Source organism: Boleophthalmus pectinirostris, unplaced genomic scaffold, assembly GCF_026225935.1.
Source record: "Boleophthalmus pectinirostris isolate CB_2022bp ecotype Guang Dong unplaced genomic scaffold, ASM2622593v1 HiC_scaffold_8, whole genome shotgun sequence".
Classification (NCBI taxonomy): domain Eukaryota; kingdom Metazoa; phylum Chordata; class Actinopteri; order Gobiiformes; family Gobiidae; genus Boleophthalmus; species Boleophthalmus pectinirostris.
The window spans coordinates 5,468,139-5,486,115 of record NW_026571515.1 but is presented as its reverse complement, the minus strand read 5'-3'; the positions used below and the strand labels follow the sequence as shown (position 1 = coordinate 5,486,115).

Sequence of the window (17,977 nt, the reverse complement as noted above, 5' to 3'; positions counted from 1 at the left end):
ACTTTAAGTAATTTAATGGATTACGTTACAAACTACATTTTGGGGTGTGTAATCTGTAATCTGTAGGGGAATACATTTTAAAAGTCACCTTCCCAACACTGCTGGTCTGTCCTGTGTACGCGCTGATTTGAGTCCACTGAGTTTCCCTGAGTCACATTTATCAGGAATATCTCTTGATGAAAGCAGAATGTCATGACGAACAGGCCTGCTTCCAGAGAAATCAAACTTTTGTTCCCGTCTTTAACGTCTTAACACTAATACTCAAAACACCCTCCATCCTCTGCGTGTGTTTTTAAATTTTTTTTTTATATTTCGTTGTTTGTATTTCCACTAAAATAGGTTGAAGTATGTCCCTCCGTGCCGCCGCCATGTTTGTTTTGGTTCGTTTGGGTGGTTCAGTTTTGGCTTCTCAAAGACGCTGCTGCTCTGTGTTTGGTCTGAACCCCGGCTGAGTTGAGTTTGTAGTCGGCAAGTTTACGAACTCACAAAAATCACAAAAATGTATCTTACTGGCTTCTCTTTCTCCCCCTCCCTTCCTCCCTCCCTCTCTCTTTGTCTCTTCCTCTTCCTACCTCTCCCTCTCTTCACCTCTCTCTCTTTCTCTCCCTCCTCCTCTCTCTCTCTCTCCTTCCATCCTCTCTCTCTGTCCCTCCCTCCCTGTCTCTCTCTCTCTTTCTCTCGCTCTCTTCTCCTCTCCCCCTCTCTCTTTGTCTTTCCCTCTTCCTACCTCTCTCCCTCTCTTCACCTCTCTCTCTGTCCCTCCCTCTCTCTTTCTCTCTCTCCCTCCTCCTCTCTCTCTCCATCCTCCTTTCTCTCTCCTTCTTTCCTCCTCTCTTCCCTTCCCCTCTCTCTTTCTCTCTCTCTCTCTCTCTCTCCCCCTTTCCCCTACCTCTCCCTCCTCCTCCCTCTCTCTGTCCATCCTCCTTTCTTTCTCCTTCTTTCCTCCTCCCACTCTCTTCCTCCCCTCTCTCCCCCACTCTCCCTCTTTCTCTCTCTCTCTCCCTCACTCTCCCTCTTTCTCTCTCTCTCTCCCCTTTCCCTACCTCTACTCCTCTCCCCCCCTCCTCCTCTCTCCTTCCATCCTCTCTCTCTGTCCCTCCCTGTCTGTCTCTCTCTTTCTCTCTCTCTTTCTCACCCTCTCTCCTTCCCTCGCTCTCTTCTCCTCTCCCCCCTCTCTCTCCCTTCTTTCCCCTTCTCTACTCCTCTCCTTCTTCCCCCCTCTTCCTCCTCCTCCCTCCTCTCTCTCTCTCTCTCTCTTTTTCTCTCCCCCCTACCTCTCCATCCTCATTTCTCTCTCCCTCTTTCCTTCTCCCTCTCCTCTTACCCCTGTCCCTCCTTTCTTCTCTCTCTCTCTCTCTCTGTCTCTCTCTCTCTCTCTCTTTTTCTCTCTCTCCCCCTCCCCTATCTGTTCATCCTTCTTTCTTTCTCCCTCTTTCCTCCTCTCTCTCTTCTTCCCTCTCTCCTCCTCTCTCCCTCTTTTTCTCCCTCTCCCTTTCCCTACATCTACTCTTCTCCCTCTTCCCTCTCTCTCCCTCCCTCTCTCTTTTTCTCTCCCCCCTACCTCTCCATCTCTCTTTTCTCTCTTTCCCCCCCTCTCTCTCTCCCTCCCTTCTTTCCTTCTCTACTCCTCTCCCTCTTCCCCCCTCTCTCCCTCTCTCTCTCCCTTTCCCAACCTCTACTCCTCTCTCTCTCTCACTCTCTGTCTCTCTCCTCTCTCTCTCTCTCTCTTTTTCTCTCTCCCCCTCCCCTACCTGTCCATCCCTCTGTTCCCTCTCTTCTTCCCTCTCTCTCTTTTTCCCTCTACTCTCCCTCTCTCTCTTCTTCCCCCCTCTCTCCCTCCCTCTCTCTTTTTCTCTCCCCCTACCTCTCCATCCTCCTTTCTCTCTCTTTCCCCTCTCTCTCTCCCTCCCTTCTTTCCCCTTCTCTACTCATCTCCCTCTTCCCCCTCTCTCTCCCTCCTCTTCCTCTCTCTCTCCCTTTCCCAACCTCTACTCCTCTCTCTCTCACTCCTGTCTCTCCTCCTCTCCTCTCTCTCTCTCTTTTTCTCTCTCCCCCTCCCCTACCTGTCCATCCTCTGTTCCCTCTCTTCTTCCCCCTCTCTCCCTCTACTCTCCCTCTCTCTCTCCTTCTCTCCCTCTTCCCTCTCTCCCTCCCTCTCTCCCTCCGTCTGTCCGTCAGCTGTGTGATGGATACCAGTACCAGTTGGACGAGTTCACCTGTGAGACGTGCCCCACCCACATGCGCCCGCTGCCCAACCGCACGGCCTGCAGACCCACCCCCATCATAAAGCTGGAGTGGCACTCGCCCTGGGCCCTGGTGCCCGCCTCGCTGGCCCTGCTCGGCATCCTGGCGACCGTCGCCGTGGTGATCACCTTCATCCGCTTCAACGACACGCCCATCGTCAGAGCGGCGGGGAGAGAGCTCAGCTACGTGCTGCTCACCGGTCAGTCAAACGTTTAAAGCTGCACTGTGTAACTTTACTGGTGGGAAGGTACGCGAGCGGCTTGTCTCCATGGAGATGTTAATGCTTTGCCAGGAATGTTCCAGGAGTGTACTTTAAATGTTTCTTTCTAAAAGGTGTTTTTTTTTGCTCAGAAATACATTCACAAATATGCATTCTTACTGTAAGCGGATTTGCCTCTCCACAGATCTGACCTGTAACTTGACCCGATGGCGCCACCTGCTTGTCTTTGTGAAGATATTATTAGTTTAATGCCATATAGAGGCTTTGCACCGTCACGTGACCCCTATAGCAACGGTACCTACGCCGCCATGACACCGGGCAACACTATGTCATTGACTTCAGCAGCATCAGAGAAACATGGGCAGGTTTTGTTGTGTATTTGGTTGTTCCAGATCAGGGGTGCTCAATATGTCGTGTGGGTAGATCGCCATGTCTTAGTACTCGTCTCGGACTCAAGGTCTGACACTCAACAAGTGCAATCATATTTCATTACGGCCGCTGCTGTTGGTAATAAACTTGTAGCGGGTGCAGGAGCGTGTGGGGCGTCTCTCTGCAGCCTGTGCGCTCATTTGAAACCCGCGGAGACTCTACGACACATCACAAAACACACACGCTCCCTATGCACGGCTCGTCTGCGACAGCGTGTGTCCTCGTGTACCAGCGTGCATCACAGGGCAGGTTCAACTTCCTAAACATCCTACCTGTCCATCTGCCTCACGTCAGCACGCCGCCCCTCGCCTTTTCACGCTCTCGCTCCTTCCTGCGTACAGCGAACACAAGCCCCTCCCACAGTGCGGCTGATTAGAAGAACAAGACCAAACGTGAAGCAAAAACCAGTCTAAATTTGTGTTCCAGTGTTGGCACAAAGCAGGTCTACAGCATAGTGCGGATCTACAGAACAGACCTACTGCCACATTTGGCTGAAGTTTGTCTAACAAAAGTGCACAAATGCATCTGTGTTTGTCACGATGTGCGTTTGGTTTGGTAAATGTGCAGAGGCTGGTAAATATCACTGCAAAACCAGAAAAGAATGCCAACTCCAGTTTGGAACTTTAAAAAACAGGTTTAAAAATCTTCCTTCACTTTTTTCACAGTTTTGTGTAAAGTGCCAGAGGAAGTTCTCTTAAAGAAGGGGTTCTCAAACTGTGGGGGAGGGTCCAAAAAAGGGGCACAGAGTGTTTCAGTGCAGTTTGCTTGGCTTTGTATTAGGTAGATCATTTTGACTTGGTCATTTTGTAAGTAGCTCACATGATGAAAAAGTGTGAGCACCCCTGGTTTAGACGCTCTGAACGGGATAAAACAATTCGTTTCTTCACTGTTCCTCTGGAAATTACTCATCAGGAGCTCAAACAAGGGAATTATAAAAACAAAAACAAAAAAAACGGGATTTATGTTTAGAGAACATAAACCACGAAGAGATTTCCTGTGGTACCATCAAGACACACTCATGTCACTTTCATCAAGGTATTTGCTCTTTAAATTGTTTCATAGTTTATTTAATGAGAGAAGCACATTTATTGAACTAAAATGAAAAAGAAAACATTTGCAGTGTGAGTGGCAGTAGAAACTGTATCTTCCAGCGCACATATAAACATGTCACTCATCGTAGGACCCATGTTTTCTTATTGTCTTGCTTATCCACAACTATGTCTTCTAGAATTAATCACTTTTTGTGAGTGGATCTTTCTAACGTTCACGAGGATCTTTTCATGGCCGATTCTTTCGAGGTTCGGCTCACAGACTCTTCGACTCGTGCTCCATGTTGATCACAGGAGCCCAGTGTGGGTTCGTTGAATCGTAAACTAGTGCGGGTTTTCCTGGATAAATTAATGAAATTTTAGTTCAGTCATGTGCTTCTTTCATTAAATAAACTATGAAACAATTTAAATAGCAAATACCTTGATGAAACTTCGGGTGTCTTGATGGTACCATTGGAAATCTGTTTGTGGTTTGTTTTTGCTGCTATAATCCGCGTCTTTTTTTCCATAATTCCCTTGTTTGAGCTCCTGATGAGTCATTTCCAGAGGAACAGTGAAGAAACAATTCATCTTATCTCTTTCAGAGCGTCTAGAACAACCAAATACACAACAAAACCTGCCCATGTTTCTCTGATGCTGCTGAAGTCAATGACATAGTGTGCCCGGTGTCATGGCGGCGTAGGTACCGTTGCTATAGGGGTCACGTGACGGTGCAAAGCCTCTATTGTGGACATTCTAAGCCAGGGGTGGGCAAACTACAGCCCAGGGGCCATATGCAGCCCTTTAAACCTTTTAATCCGGCTCGCCAAACTGCAATAATAAACCTTGTTGATGTTTTATTTTCCTGCATTTCTGGTGTTTTCCAGTAGATGGCGCACTATATATACATTGAGGTGCGGCGTATTATGTTGGCCGCAATGCTTTATGGGAAAGTGTTCTTACAGGAGTTATTCAGACCATGAGTGAAATAGTGGTGTTCAAGATATAAGGCTGCACTGCTTCCCTTTTAGGTTGGTAAAAGTCAAGCACATGGGAAACAAATATGCTGTTTGTTCAGGTTATCTATTCATACAATGTCACATAGTTTGGTTTTACTGCGTGTGACTGTGTGGTGTGAGCGCTGTTCTTGAGCTGTTAATCAATCAGCGTTGAAAATTTTTAGCTCGTGATACGCATTCTGTGGTGTGCAGTGGATCAGGTCTGTACATGTTTATGTGCTTTGTATCTTTCGCGAGGAAGATACAGTGTGTAGTGCAAGTCCTACATTTATATGAATGTAATGAAATCGTGCTCTTAACCTGTCATGTCCGGCCCTTCAGTCAAATTTTAGGACCCTAATGTGGCCTGCGAGACAAAAAGGTTTGCCCACCCCTGTTCTAAGCAATGCAATAACATTTCCATTGACACAAGCAGATGATGGACTCTCCACCAGAAAAGTTAAGATTCTACACCAGGGTTGGGCAAACTTTTTGGCTCGGGGGCCACATAGGGTTCTAAAATTGACTGAAGGGCCGGACAGAAGACGTTCAGAGCCCGGCTCCGTTGCAGTCGTATTACTCTCATGTAGGACGTGCTGCTAACTTACAGACATGTAAGTTCCAGAACTCATGGAAAGCGAAATGAAGTCTGCCACACTACACACCAAAGGCAAACATGTGTCCCAGACATCACATACACCGTGCTATATATAATGCGCAGTCTAACCAAACCTTTAAGGATTTTCTAATATAGGAAATATGAATATTATGATTTTGATTTACACAGAGTTTAAGTGGAAACAGTGCAGCCTTATGTCTTGAACACTTCTACCTCATTCATGGTCCGAATACACCGCCTGAAATGATTTCCTGTCAATACTTTCCCATAAAGCATTGCGGCCAACAGAAGACGTATATATATAGTGCGCCATCTACCGGGAAACGCCGGAAATGCAAGGAAGATAAAACAGCAGTACGGTTTATTTATTGTAATTTGCTCAAATTCTGTGGGTCAATTTGAATGGCTGCATAAGGTCACCGGGCACTAAATAACTGGATACAGTATTGCTGCTTGTAGCTGCCTTCAGTTGACGTAGTGTCACTCACTGGAACTTCAGCAGAAAAAATCTCATGGGCCGAGACAAGATTTTTCTCATAGAGGCAATGTAATCACAAACTGCTCGTGTTCGTCTGACAGGTCATCTACAGCTTTCAAAAATATCGGATTTGTTGGCGATTTTTACCTATTTTTAGATCATAAACTTTTTCTCGCTCAAAATCCTTCAGTTGTCTTAAAAAAACACTATATTCGTTAGCTCCTGCGCCGCTCTAGCTCCTCTCGCTCTGATTGGTCAAAACGATCACGTGATACACGAGCCCGCGCTCCGTGCATGTGGTCGCGTGCATTCGCGTGTGCCCGTGGGAGAAAAGAGCACTACTGCGCATGCTCGGTCGGCCCACAGCCACCGGAAGTAACTAGCCATGCTAGGATAGTTTGGGATCATGCGCCACTGAGCTCAGCACATCATTTTCAATAGGCGGCCATTTTGGAACCTGGGGGTGCTTCGCACTGGCTCTACAGCTCCTCCATTGGCATAAATCACAGGTGGCCACTCCTCTCTGACTGAATTATATGTCAGGAAACTGAGCTTGATATTTAAGACAACTTAACACAAAATTGTTGTAATGCATTTACACTATTCATCATATTTCAAAGGACAATACAGTGTAGCACTGAGTTTAATTTGAACATACTTTAAGGAGAATTAGTGTAGTCTTATGTCTTGAACACTTGTACCTCATTCATGGTCCGAATACACCGCCTGAAAATGACTCCTGTCAATACTTTCCCATAAAGCATTGCGGCCAACAGAAGACGCCGCACCTCAATGTATATATAGTGCGCCGTCTACTGGGAAATGCCGGAAATGCAGGAAAAATAAAACATTAACAAGGTTTATTATTTATTATTATTATTTATTATTCAAGTTCGGCAGGCCGGATTAAAAGGTTTAAAGGGCCGTAGGGCCGTAGTTTGCCCATCCCTGCCACCTGGATTTAAAGGTGCATTGTGTAACTTTTCTGGTGGAGAGTCCATCACCTGCTTGGCCTTGCTCTGCTCAGAATGTTCCACAGTATGACATTAAAAAGCATTTACTATACATTTATTTAATTTTGTAGTTTTATGGCTCAAACATACTGAGAAAAACAGACATTCTGACTGTGAGCGGGGTTGCCTCTCCGCAGATCTGACCCGTAACTTGGTCCGGTTTGGTTTCCATGAAGATAAAAGATTTAATGCCATACTGTGAAACATTCCAGACAAAGCAATAACATAACCCCCCACCAGAAAAGTTACAGAAAAGTACAGAGAAGTTTCAGCGCACATTTCACTAAACTGTACAAACCAAATAAACCTTGGATTAGAAAATAACTGTAAGAGAACTCACTTATGATTTAATTATAAGTGTTTATATGATATAGTATGTTTTTATTTGTACAAGGACAGTGCACAAGAACACATTAACCAAGACAGAAGTCATAGGAAAGATGCTGGTGACAGGTTACAGCAGAGATGCTCATTTGCACCTATCGTCCCTGAGCAGGTTGGTGGAAATACTAAAAGCAGAGAATCAACGTATAAAGACAAATTGATCAAACATAAATTAAAGCTGATATTACTTAGGGTTACAGTGTTGAAATACTATTCTAAAAAAAACATCAACCAAACACAACCACATGCTCTTAGCCTCTTCCATCCTGTATCAAGGCCCAACGTTTGCCAAGGCAAGGCAAGTTTATTTGTATAGCACAATTCGTACACAAAGTAATTCAAAGTGCTTTACAGAATAAGAAATACATTCAAATCATAATAAAAACAAATCAAAACATAAATAATCATAAAGAGAGACATAAATTAGAGAGAAGAGTGCAGAATGAAAACCTCTCAGTTATATGCACAAACAGAAATATTTTGAGTCTGGATTTCAAAGAAGCATCACAGAAGAGTCTGTCTCACATGTTCAGACTGTTCCAGGTTTTAGCTGCATGAACCTGAAACTCTGATTCCCCTTGTTTAGTCGTGACTCTGGGCACCAGCAGGAGGCCGGTCCCTGAGCTCCTCAGAGTGCGAGATGGTTCATATGACACTAACATGTCACAGATGGACTTTGGTGCTCGGCCATGGAGAGACTTGTACAAGCAGAGCTGCTTTAAAGTCTCTGAGCCACAGGAGCCAGTGTAGAGACCTGAGACCAGGACTTATGTGCTCGTACTTCCTAGTTCGAGTCAGGACCTGAGCTGCAGCGTTCTGGATGTTCTGCAGGGTCTCACAGCTCGTTTGGAGAGACCAGTGAGCAGAACATTACAGTATCTAACCTACTGGAGACAAACGCATGGATAAGTTTCTCCAAGTCTGCTTTAGACAGTAAACCTTTGATTTTTGCTATGTTTTCTAGATGGTAAAAGGCTGCAGATGTTATTGATTTGATGTGGCTGTTAAAGTTCAAGTCTGAGTCCATTATTACCCCTAGATTTCTTGTCTGATTTGAAGGTTTTAGAGAGAGACTGGAGGTGACTGCTGACACTGTCCCTTTGTTTCTGTGGACCAAATACTATGACTTCAGTCTTGTCAGGCAAGGCAAGGCAAGGCAAGGCAAGGCAAGTTTATTTGTATAGCACAATTCGTACACAAAGTAATTCAAAGTGCTTTACAGAATAAGAAATACATTAAAATCATAATAAAAACAAATCAAAACATAAATAATCATGAAGATTAAAATTAATTAAAAAGAGAGACATAAATTGGAGAGAAGAGTGCGGAATGAAAACCTTTCAGTTATATGCACAGTTAAACAGAAATGTTTTGAGTATGGATTTAAACAGCGTCACAGAAGAGGCCTGTCTCACATGTTCAGACTGTTCCAGGTTTTGAACCTGAAACGCTGACTCCCCTTGTTTAGTCGTGACTCTGGGCACCAGCAGGAGGTCGGTCCCTGAGCTCCTCAGAGTGCGAGATGGTTCATATGACACTAACATGTCACAGATGTACTTTGGTGCTCGGCCATGGAGACACTTGTACACAAGCAGAGCTGTTTTAAAGTCTATTCTCTGAGGCACAGGAAGCCAGTGCAGAGACCTGAGCACAGGACTTATGTGCTCGTACTTCCTAGTTCGAGTAAGGACCCGAGCTGCAGCATTCTGGATGTTCTGGATGTTCTGCAGCGTCTCACAGCTCGTTTGGAGAGACCAGTGAGCAGACCATTACAGTAGTCTAACCTACTGGAGACAAATGCATGGATAAGTTTCTCCAAGTCTGCTTTAGACAGTAAACCTTTGATTTTTGCTATGTTTTTTAGATGGTAAAAGGCTGCAGATGTTATTGATTTGATGTGGCTGTTAAAGTTCAAGTCTGAGTCCATTATTACCCCGAGATTTCTTGCCTGATTTGAAGGTTTTAGAGAGAGAGACTGGAGGTGACTGCTGACACTGTCCCTTTGTTTTTGTGGACCAAACACTATGACTTCAGTCTTGTCAGAGTTTAGCTGGAGAAAGTTGTTTTGCATCCACACACTGATCTGTTGGATGCAGTGACAAAGTGAGTCCACTGGTCCATAGTCTCCTGCTGCCAGAGAGACGTAGATCTGAGTGTCATCTGCATAATTGTGGTAGGACACGTTATTGCTGCTTATTAACTGGCCTAATGGCAGCATGTAGAGATTGAACAACAGGGGGTCCAGGATTGACCCCTGAGGCACCCCACAGGTCAGGGCCATGTCATCTGAGACACATTTTCCAATTTCAACAAAATACTTCCTGTCTTCTAGATAGGACTTGAACCAGTTTGCACACACAGACACACACACGTTCTACTTTCTACTGATCATTCAAATCACACTCATCTCTAATGTGTACAGACTTTTATTAAAGGTCAGCCACTTCTTTGTCAATGTTTGACTTGCAAACATTTGAAAACCTGTGGAGGATAGAATCTCTGTTTCTCTGTTGGCAAATTCTTCCAATGACTCACAGCAACAGAGAAAAAAAAAACAGGATTTGGTGAGCACACTGTTACATTTGGTGACTGTGCACTCTCTCTCTGGAGGATGAGCGTGTTACTCGAGATGTTTTTCAGAGCTCGGTGAAACGAACCCCTTCAGAGGAGGAGCAGCACCGTGAAGAATTTTGAAAAGCAAACAAATATCTGCATATATCAATAGATTTTCAAAATGTTATAAATTGTATTTTGCAAGAATAGAAATCAGAGTGGTGACACTGTCGGGGGTGAATCTTAACTGCACATACTGCGTCAAGTAATTCAAAGTATTCAGATTACGTTACTCACTTTAAGTAATTTAATGGATTCCGTTACAAACTACATTTTGGGGTATGTAATCTGTAATCTGTAGGGGAATACATTTTAAAAGTAACACTCCCAACACTGAAAATATATAACTTCTTTTACCTGATATAAATAATAGTTTGGTTCTTAGATTGTTTATTTGGATTAAATCTGCACAGTTTCTCAGTCCTGTATGTAGATTTTTAAATTTGTAAGCAGCCATGTTTGTTTTAGACACAAATAGAGCATGCACCTCTCTAATTAGTTAATCCACCTGTCAATCAGAGCCTTTGAAATCAGGGAGACGGGACACAGCTCCAGATCCACTCGTCTTTGTAAAGTTTTTTCAAAGCGTGCGCATCTGACTGGCCTTGTAACTAAATGCCACTAAATAAAACAATAGATGCTGTTGAAATGATATAGTCTTCTGAAATGTCATCAGTATACCGCCACTTTATCATCTCCCTTTTGTCCTGTAATCATTTTGTGATTTCCAGTGTTCTCCTGCTCAGCAACATGCATAATGCTGAAATGGGAGGAATAATCACAGAAAACCATACAAACTCCACACACACACATGAACACAAACTCAGAGACACACAGACAGACAGAGACGGATGCTCTGACCTTCTGCTGTGACTCTTTTATTAAATTTTAGATGTAAAACACATTCTGAGGCCTGGTTCAATATGGTCCATGTTCTTTAAAGACGATACACATTAACATGCAACTGTCATCATTCAGAAAGGCAGGAGTTTGTTAGTCTGATTCATCAGCTGGTTTCACTTCGTAGAAACTCGCAGCATTATTCATTCACTCTATGGTAGGCGGGTACTTTTTTTCATTTAATCAATCGCTGCTATTTGGTCGTGACGTTTGTAATGTGTCGTTAACAAGGGTAACTGGTATATTAAGCTTTTCCCAAATCCCGTAGGAAGAAGGTAAATAACGTCTTTCCTCTTGATAAAATTCACCAAACATTCTCTTTCTCTTTCTGGGTTTAAATCCTTGGTCTCGGGAATCTTTGCCAACACAGAATGTATGGCTCCTCGCTGATTGTCTGGTGCTCGAATTTGCACTTCCGGGGTTTTTGTGAACCGTCTAGCGCAGGGGTGTCCAAACTTTTTTAATCAAGGGCCACATATTTAAACAGACAAAGCAGAGGGCAGATCGAGGGCCATAGACTGGGGCTCAATACAGTGAATAATTGAAATATGTGCATGTTTAACACGTTAGAATGATCCATCCGTCTTTAAATGGTAAATGGTCACATTTTTCTATAGTGCTTTTCCACCTTCAAGGCACTCAAAGCACTTTACAACAAGGAACCACTCACCCATTCACTCACACATTCTATAGCACTTTTCCACCTTCAAGGCACTCAGTGTACACAGACACTGTGGGCAAGGTGGGTTAAGTGTCTTGCCCAAGGACACAATGACAGCATTCATCTGTGGGAGCTGGAATCACACCAGCCAACCTGTGGGTCAGTGGATCTGACCGCTCAACCTGTGATGTTTTTTTTATGTCGAGAACTGGATTCAAACCACCAACCTTCAGATCAGTGGGCAAATGCTCTACCAGCTGAGCTACTGCCGCCTCTTTATTCACGTTAAGATCCTTAAAACCACACACTAAGTATTAAATAATCGCTTTATTATGTGAATGTGTGTGTGAATGTGTGTGTGAATGGGTGAGTGGTTCCTTGTTGTAAAGTGCTTTCAGTGCCTTGAAGGTGGAAAAGCGCTATAGAAAAATGTGACCATTTACCAATTCACCTGGAATCCTGAGGGCCAAGAAAAATGTGTCTGAGGCCCACATTTGGCCCACAGGCTGTAGTTTGAACATGCCTGGTCTAGTGTATTCTGATTCCTGACCTAGTCGCTGGAGAGAAATGAAATTGAGCGGAGGCACTAGGTGGCGCCAGACTGGTCAGAGTTTGTACCACACACTATAAATATAAATGGACATCTCTAACCCGCTATATAGTCTATGGTTTGTACTGTGGCAGAGTGGTTAGCCCTGACTCTCAGTAAGAAGCTTATGGGTTAAACTCTTGATTTTTCTGAGTGGATTTGGGAGTGTCTGATTTTTTTTATCTTGCCTCTGCGACTGATAACCGACAGTGTTGGGAAGTTTACTTTTAAAATGTATTCCCCTACAGATTACAGATTACATACACCAAAATGTAGTTTGTAACAGAATCCAATAAATTACTTAAAGTGAGTAACGTAATCTGAATACTTTGGATTACTTGATTTGCTGTAGAGAAGCAAAGACTCGGATATCTTCACATAAGAAATTTTGTCTGCCAAAAGAAAATAAAAAGCCCAGATTTTACTGAACCAAATTAAAAATATTATTGATAGAAGAGGAGGGAACACGTCCACGTAGCATGATTTAGTCCTGTTAAATCCTGTTTTAGACCTGGTTTAGTTCTGGTTTAGACCTGATTTTAATCCTGGTTTAATCCTGGTTTAGTCTTGGTTTAGACCTGGTTTAGTCCTGGTTTAGACCTGATTTTAATCCTGGTTTAATCCTGGTTTAGTCCTGGTTTAGTCCTGGTTTAGACTTGATGTAGACTTGGTTTGGACCTGGTTTAGTGTCCGGCAATGATTGGAATTACCGAGAAAAAAAAAAGGGATATAGCCCAATATGTGAAAACAGGAAAATACCTCCATGTAATCCATTTATTTCAACAAAGTAACTGTAATCCAATTACCACTCACTGAAACAGTAACTGTAACTGAATACAATTACTCATAATTTGTACTCTGATTACATAACTCCGGTACATGTAATCTGTTACTCCACAACACTGATAACTGATAATTGTTGATAGTAATATTAAGATTTTAAAATCAATCGCAAGAGATGTTATTGCTTTGTCTGGAATGTTTCACCGTATGGAATTAAACCTTTCTATCTTCATGGAGACCAAACCAGACCAAGTTACAGGTCAGATCTGTGGAGAGGCGACTCCGCTCACAGTCAGAATCCCAATTTTTCTAGGTATTTTAGAGGAGTAAAACCACCCGTAATTGAATAAATGTAAGTTAGAGCTGTTTAGAGCAAAGACATATCCATAGAAACAAGAAGATGACCGACACCCAACCAAAAAGTTACACAATGCACCTTTAAAATGGATCTAAATACTCTAAATAGTCTTTTTTTTACTCTTTTTTTTGTTGGTTTGAGGTGTAAACATACAGCTATATTTTTGCCTAATATGTTCTGTGTTTAAAAAGATGTGGTCTGTGCTTGTTCTCCCTGTGAGGAATGAGTATTATGAGAGATACAGTTACTGATAGTTGTGAACAGTCATTTTTTATCCATGCTGTTTTGTTTCGTTTTGTTTTGACGTGAGCTTCGGTAGTAGTGATTAAATACTTGGACGGTGATTATGTCATACTCCCAGATGGGGCAAGAGTTATTTTTCCCCAATTGATTATCGGGTATTTTGTTGCAGCTGATCATTTGTATTTTTGACTAAGCCTTGAACTTGTCATATCACAGCAATGGTCTGAACATTAATCATAGTAACTGACCCCATCTCCATTCAGTGTTACAGGATATATATGGATCTGGTCAAGTGGTAATGGAGGGAAACAGGGGCAGATTTTTTACATTCAAATGTCTCTTATTCAGAAACTAGAGGAACTATTGAAATAAGTAAAGTATCAGAATGTAGGAAAGAGTTAACACTCCAACAGGGTAAAGTTAAACCTGTGATATTCTTTCAAGTTGTTGACAAAAAATGTAAAAACTCATGTCGGTAACGGAGGGAATGAAATATGCAGCACTTTTTGGGCAATAAATACAAACAGTGATAACTAGTGGTTCTCACTTACATATCCTTAACAAACTGGTTTGAATATTTGCTTCATATAGTTTTCTACCATATGGTACAAGATTAGATTGAAAAACCTCTTACATTTTGAGTCATGAGATTTTTTATTAAGAAAGGTCATGGTAACGGAGGGAAAAGTAATGGAGGGAAAACTGTACAAGCAAGTAGAAGTTGCATGATATCACAGGTTTAACTTTACCCTGTTGGAGTGTTAAATCTTTCCTACATTCTGATACTTTACTTATTTCAATAGTCCCTCTAGTCTATTTGAATGTCAAAAATCTGCCCGTTTCCCTCCATTACCACTTGACCGGACCCAACTGTGCTGGACACTCCCTGTTTTCAAGCTTCATCATCTTGTTCTTTTTTACTGAGGTAGTTTTGTTAGAGCTTGGACTTGTGTTTAATTATTCTTTATCTTTTTTATTTTTTTAACCTCTGGCTGTTCAGTTCTTACCTTTGTACCATTTCAAGCTCTTCACTGGACTTACACGACTTCATTTGCAAAAAATAACTGGAAAAACTGGAGTGTCTAAAACTTTTGACCGGTGTATATATGTATTTGTCTATGCTATTTTTGTTATGATTATTATTATTCTCCGATTGCAGGGATCTTTTTGATTTACCTGATCACGTTCTTCATGATCGCGGAGCCCGGTGTGGTGATGTGTGCGTTCCGACGGCTCTTCCTCGGTTTGGGAATGGCCATCACCTACTCCGCCATGTTGACCAAAACCAACCGCATCTACCGCATCTTCGAACAGGGCAAGAGATCCGTGACCCCGCCCAAATTCATCAGCCCCACCTCCCAGCTCGTCATCACCTTCATACTCATATCTGTGCAGGTGAGAGATGAAGTGGCTGAACATTTATTTATTCATTTATTGATTTTTCATGTATTTTTCATGAATTCCAGGGCTGAAATTATCCAAATGATTGTAGTGAATGTGTCTCAAGTCTGTTTTCTGTTTGACAAAATAACAGAATTTGTCTGGTCAGGTACTTTACAAAGGTTTTGGTGCTGTCTTCCTACCGGTGAAGACAGGACGAGAGCGCCATCTACAGTTTGACTTCTTTGGGACAGTATTCCAAGTGTGTGGCAGTCAGTGTTGGGGAGTAACAGATTACATGTACCAGAGTGACGTAATCAGAGTACAAATTATGAGTAACTGTATTCAGTTACAGTTACTGTTTCAGTGAGTGGTAATTGGATTACAGTTACTTGTTTGAAATAAATGGATTACACGGCGTTATTTTCCTGTTTTCACATTTTGGGTTGTATCCCTTTTTTTTTTTCTTTTTCTTCGGTAATTCCACTCATTGCCGGACACTAAACCAGGACTAAACCAGGTCTAAACCAGGTCTAAACTAGGTCTAAACCATGTCTAAACCAGGACTAAAACAGGTCTAAAATGAGGTCTAAACCAGGACTAAAACAGGTCTAAAACCAGGTCTAAACCAGGACTAAACCAGGTTTAAACCAGGACTAAACCAGGACTAAACCAGGTCTAAAACCAGGTCTAAACCAGGTCTAAAACAGGACTAAAACAGGTCTAAACCATGTCTAAACCAGGACTAAAACAGGTCTAAAACCAGGTCTAAACCAAGTCTAAAACCAGGTCTAAACCAGGACTAAACCAGGACTAAACAGCACTGGTACATTTGCATTAATACTTTACCTGTGGGTTTGTTTTAACCAGGTCTAAACCAGGACTAAACCAGGACTAAACCAGGTCTAAACTAGGTCTAAACCAGGTCTAAACCAGGACTAAACCAGGTCTAAAACCAGGTCTAAAACCAGGTCTAAAACCAGGTCTAAACTAGGTCTAAACCAGGTCTAAACCAGGACTAAACCAGGTCTAAACCAGGACTAAACCAGGTCTAAACCAGGTCTAAACCAGGTCTAAACCAGGACTAAACCAGGACTAAACCAGGTCTAAACCAGGTCTCAAACAGGATTTAACAGGACTAAATCATGCAGCGTGGACCGTGTCTCCTCGTCTTCTGTCAATAATATTTTTAATCTGGTTCAGTAAAATCTGGACTTTTCTTTTTTTTTTATCAGACAAAACTTCTTAGGTGAAGATTTCCTCGTCTTTGCTTCTCTACAGCAAATTAAGTAATCCAAAGTATTCAGATTACGTTACTCACTTTAAGTAATTTAATGGATTACGTTACAAACTACATTTTGTGGTATGTAATCTGTAATCTGTAGGGGAATACATTTTAAAAGTAACACTCCCAACACTGGTGACAGTATAAAGGCTCCTTCGTCCTGGTTTGTCGTCCTGTTGAGGCATTGCATGATTTTCTATTGCCTCTATAAGTGTCGATGATTTGTTTTTCTTTTTTTACAATGATTAAAAATTAAGAACAAGGGATTTTTATTTTATATTTTTTTTTTTGCAATGATTTATGTTTTATTGCTCAAGTAATTTTTAAACATGACTGGAATAAAAACCCTGTGATTAAAAAAAAAAAAAAAAACTGCTGGTGAGCTGTCAAAAATGTCATATATGAAAAAACCTCTGACCTTATAGGATATTCTCGCATTATTTATTCAACTTTCAACCACTACCGGTCACTCACAAACACACAAACACACACTACATTCATATAAGCAAGGAGAGTCTTTCCCTGAACTAGATTTTTTCACATTTGGAACAGTTTTGTCTAATAAATGAACCTGTTGTGCACGTCCAGGTGGTGAGCGTGTTCGTGTGGTTCGCCGTGGTCCCTCCTCACACCATCATCGACTACGACGAGCTCCGCCCCCCGAACCCTGACCTCGCCCGCGGGATACTCAAGTGCGACATGTCCGACCTGTCCATCATCTGTTGCCTCAGCTACAGCATCGTTCTCATGGTAACGACTCTATAATGTATTACAGCGTTTTCCCAACCAGAGGTACGGGGACCTGTAATCCAATCCAGTCCACTTTATTTACATGGCACATTTCATAAAACGGTTTACAAAGTGACCCCTAATCCAATCCATTTTATTTATATAGCACATTTCATAAAGTGCTGCATGATACAGATAAAAAAATAATAATAATACAATGGGAATATAAAATAAACCTCTATTTAACTCCACTAGTCCACAGTAAAAAACAGTAAAATCAGTCATTTCAAATAAGAGCAAAAATACCAATAAATAAAAAAGGTAAACAACATAAAAATAAAATAAATTTTAAAAAAGACACAGAGGACGAACCCTGGGACTACCCAAGCATTTATCCGGGGGGTAGTTGGATTGATTTGTAGATTAAAAAGATGAAATTCATAGTTATTTGATTAAAAAGTAATTTATTTTCCTCGTAGTCAAGCGGGTACTCAGAGACAAAGTTCAGGGAGTACTCGATCAGCCCTTTAGATGTGGATTTTTTATTTTTTTTTAAAGATTTTTGCCTCTTATTTTTACTGTTTTTTTTTTTTTTTTTAATAAAGTTTGCTTTCATACCTTTGAGTGTTATTTTTTCATTTTTAAGTCTTGCTCCAGGTGAGGTTCAAACTCACAACCTCAGCATCACTCTGCAGGTTACTGTCTTATAAGTACCGCACGCTGATCGATTGCACCACTGGAGCTACTTGTTCATGAGTATTATCTTTATATGGTGTTTGCATAGAAGAAGCAATAAATCATATATTCTCTGTAATATCTTTTTACATTTTACACATCAATATAATAACATAGATATAGATATAGACAGTGTTGGGGAGTAACAGATTACATGTACCGGAGTTATGTAATCAGAGTACAAATTATGAGTAACTATATTCAGTTACAGTTACTTTTTCAGTGAGTGGTAATTGGATTACAGTTACTTTGTTGAAATAAATGGATTACAGGGCGGTATTTTCCTGT

General features: G+C 41.8%; 1 protein-coding gene across 1 annotated transcript in view; it reads left to right on the top strand.

Annotated features, from left to right (window-relative positions):
- Nucleotides 1-16,990, top strand: part of LOC110173262 (metabotropic glutamate receptor 6-like) — a 57,818-nt gene extending 40,828 nt beyond the window's left edge. Inside the window, exons 10-12 of the mRNA XM_055165644.1 lie at nucleotides 2,179-2,443; nucleotides 14,720-14,955; nucleotides 16,814-16,990. Coding sequence (XP_055021619.1) covers nucleotides 2,179-2,443; nucleotides 14,720-14,955; nucleotides 16,814-16,990 — 678 coding nt within the window. The remainder of the gene's footprint in view (nucleotides 1-2,178; nucleotides 2,444-14,719; nucleotides 14,956-16,813) is intronic.
- The last annotated feature ends 987 nt before the right edge of the window (nucleotides 16,991-17,977 follow it).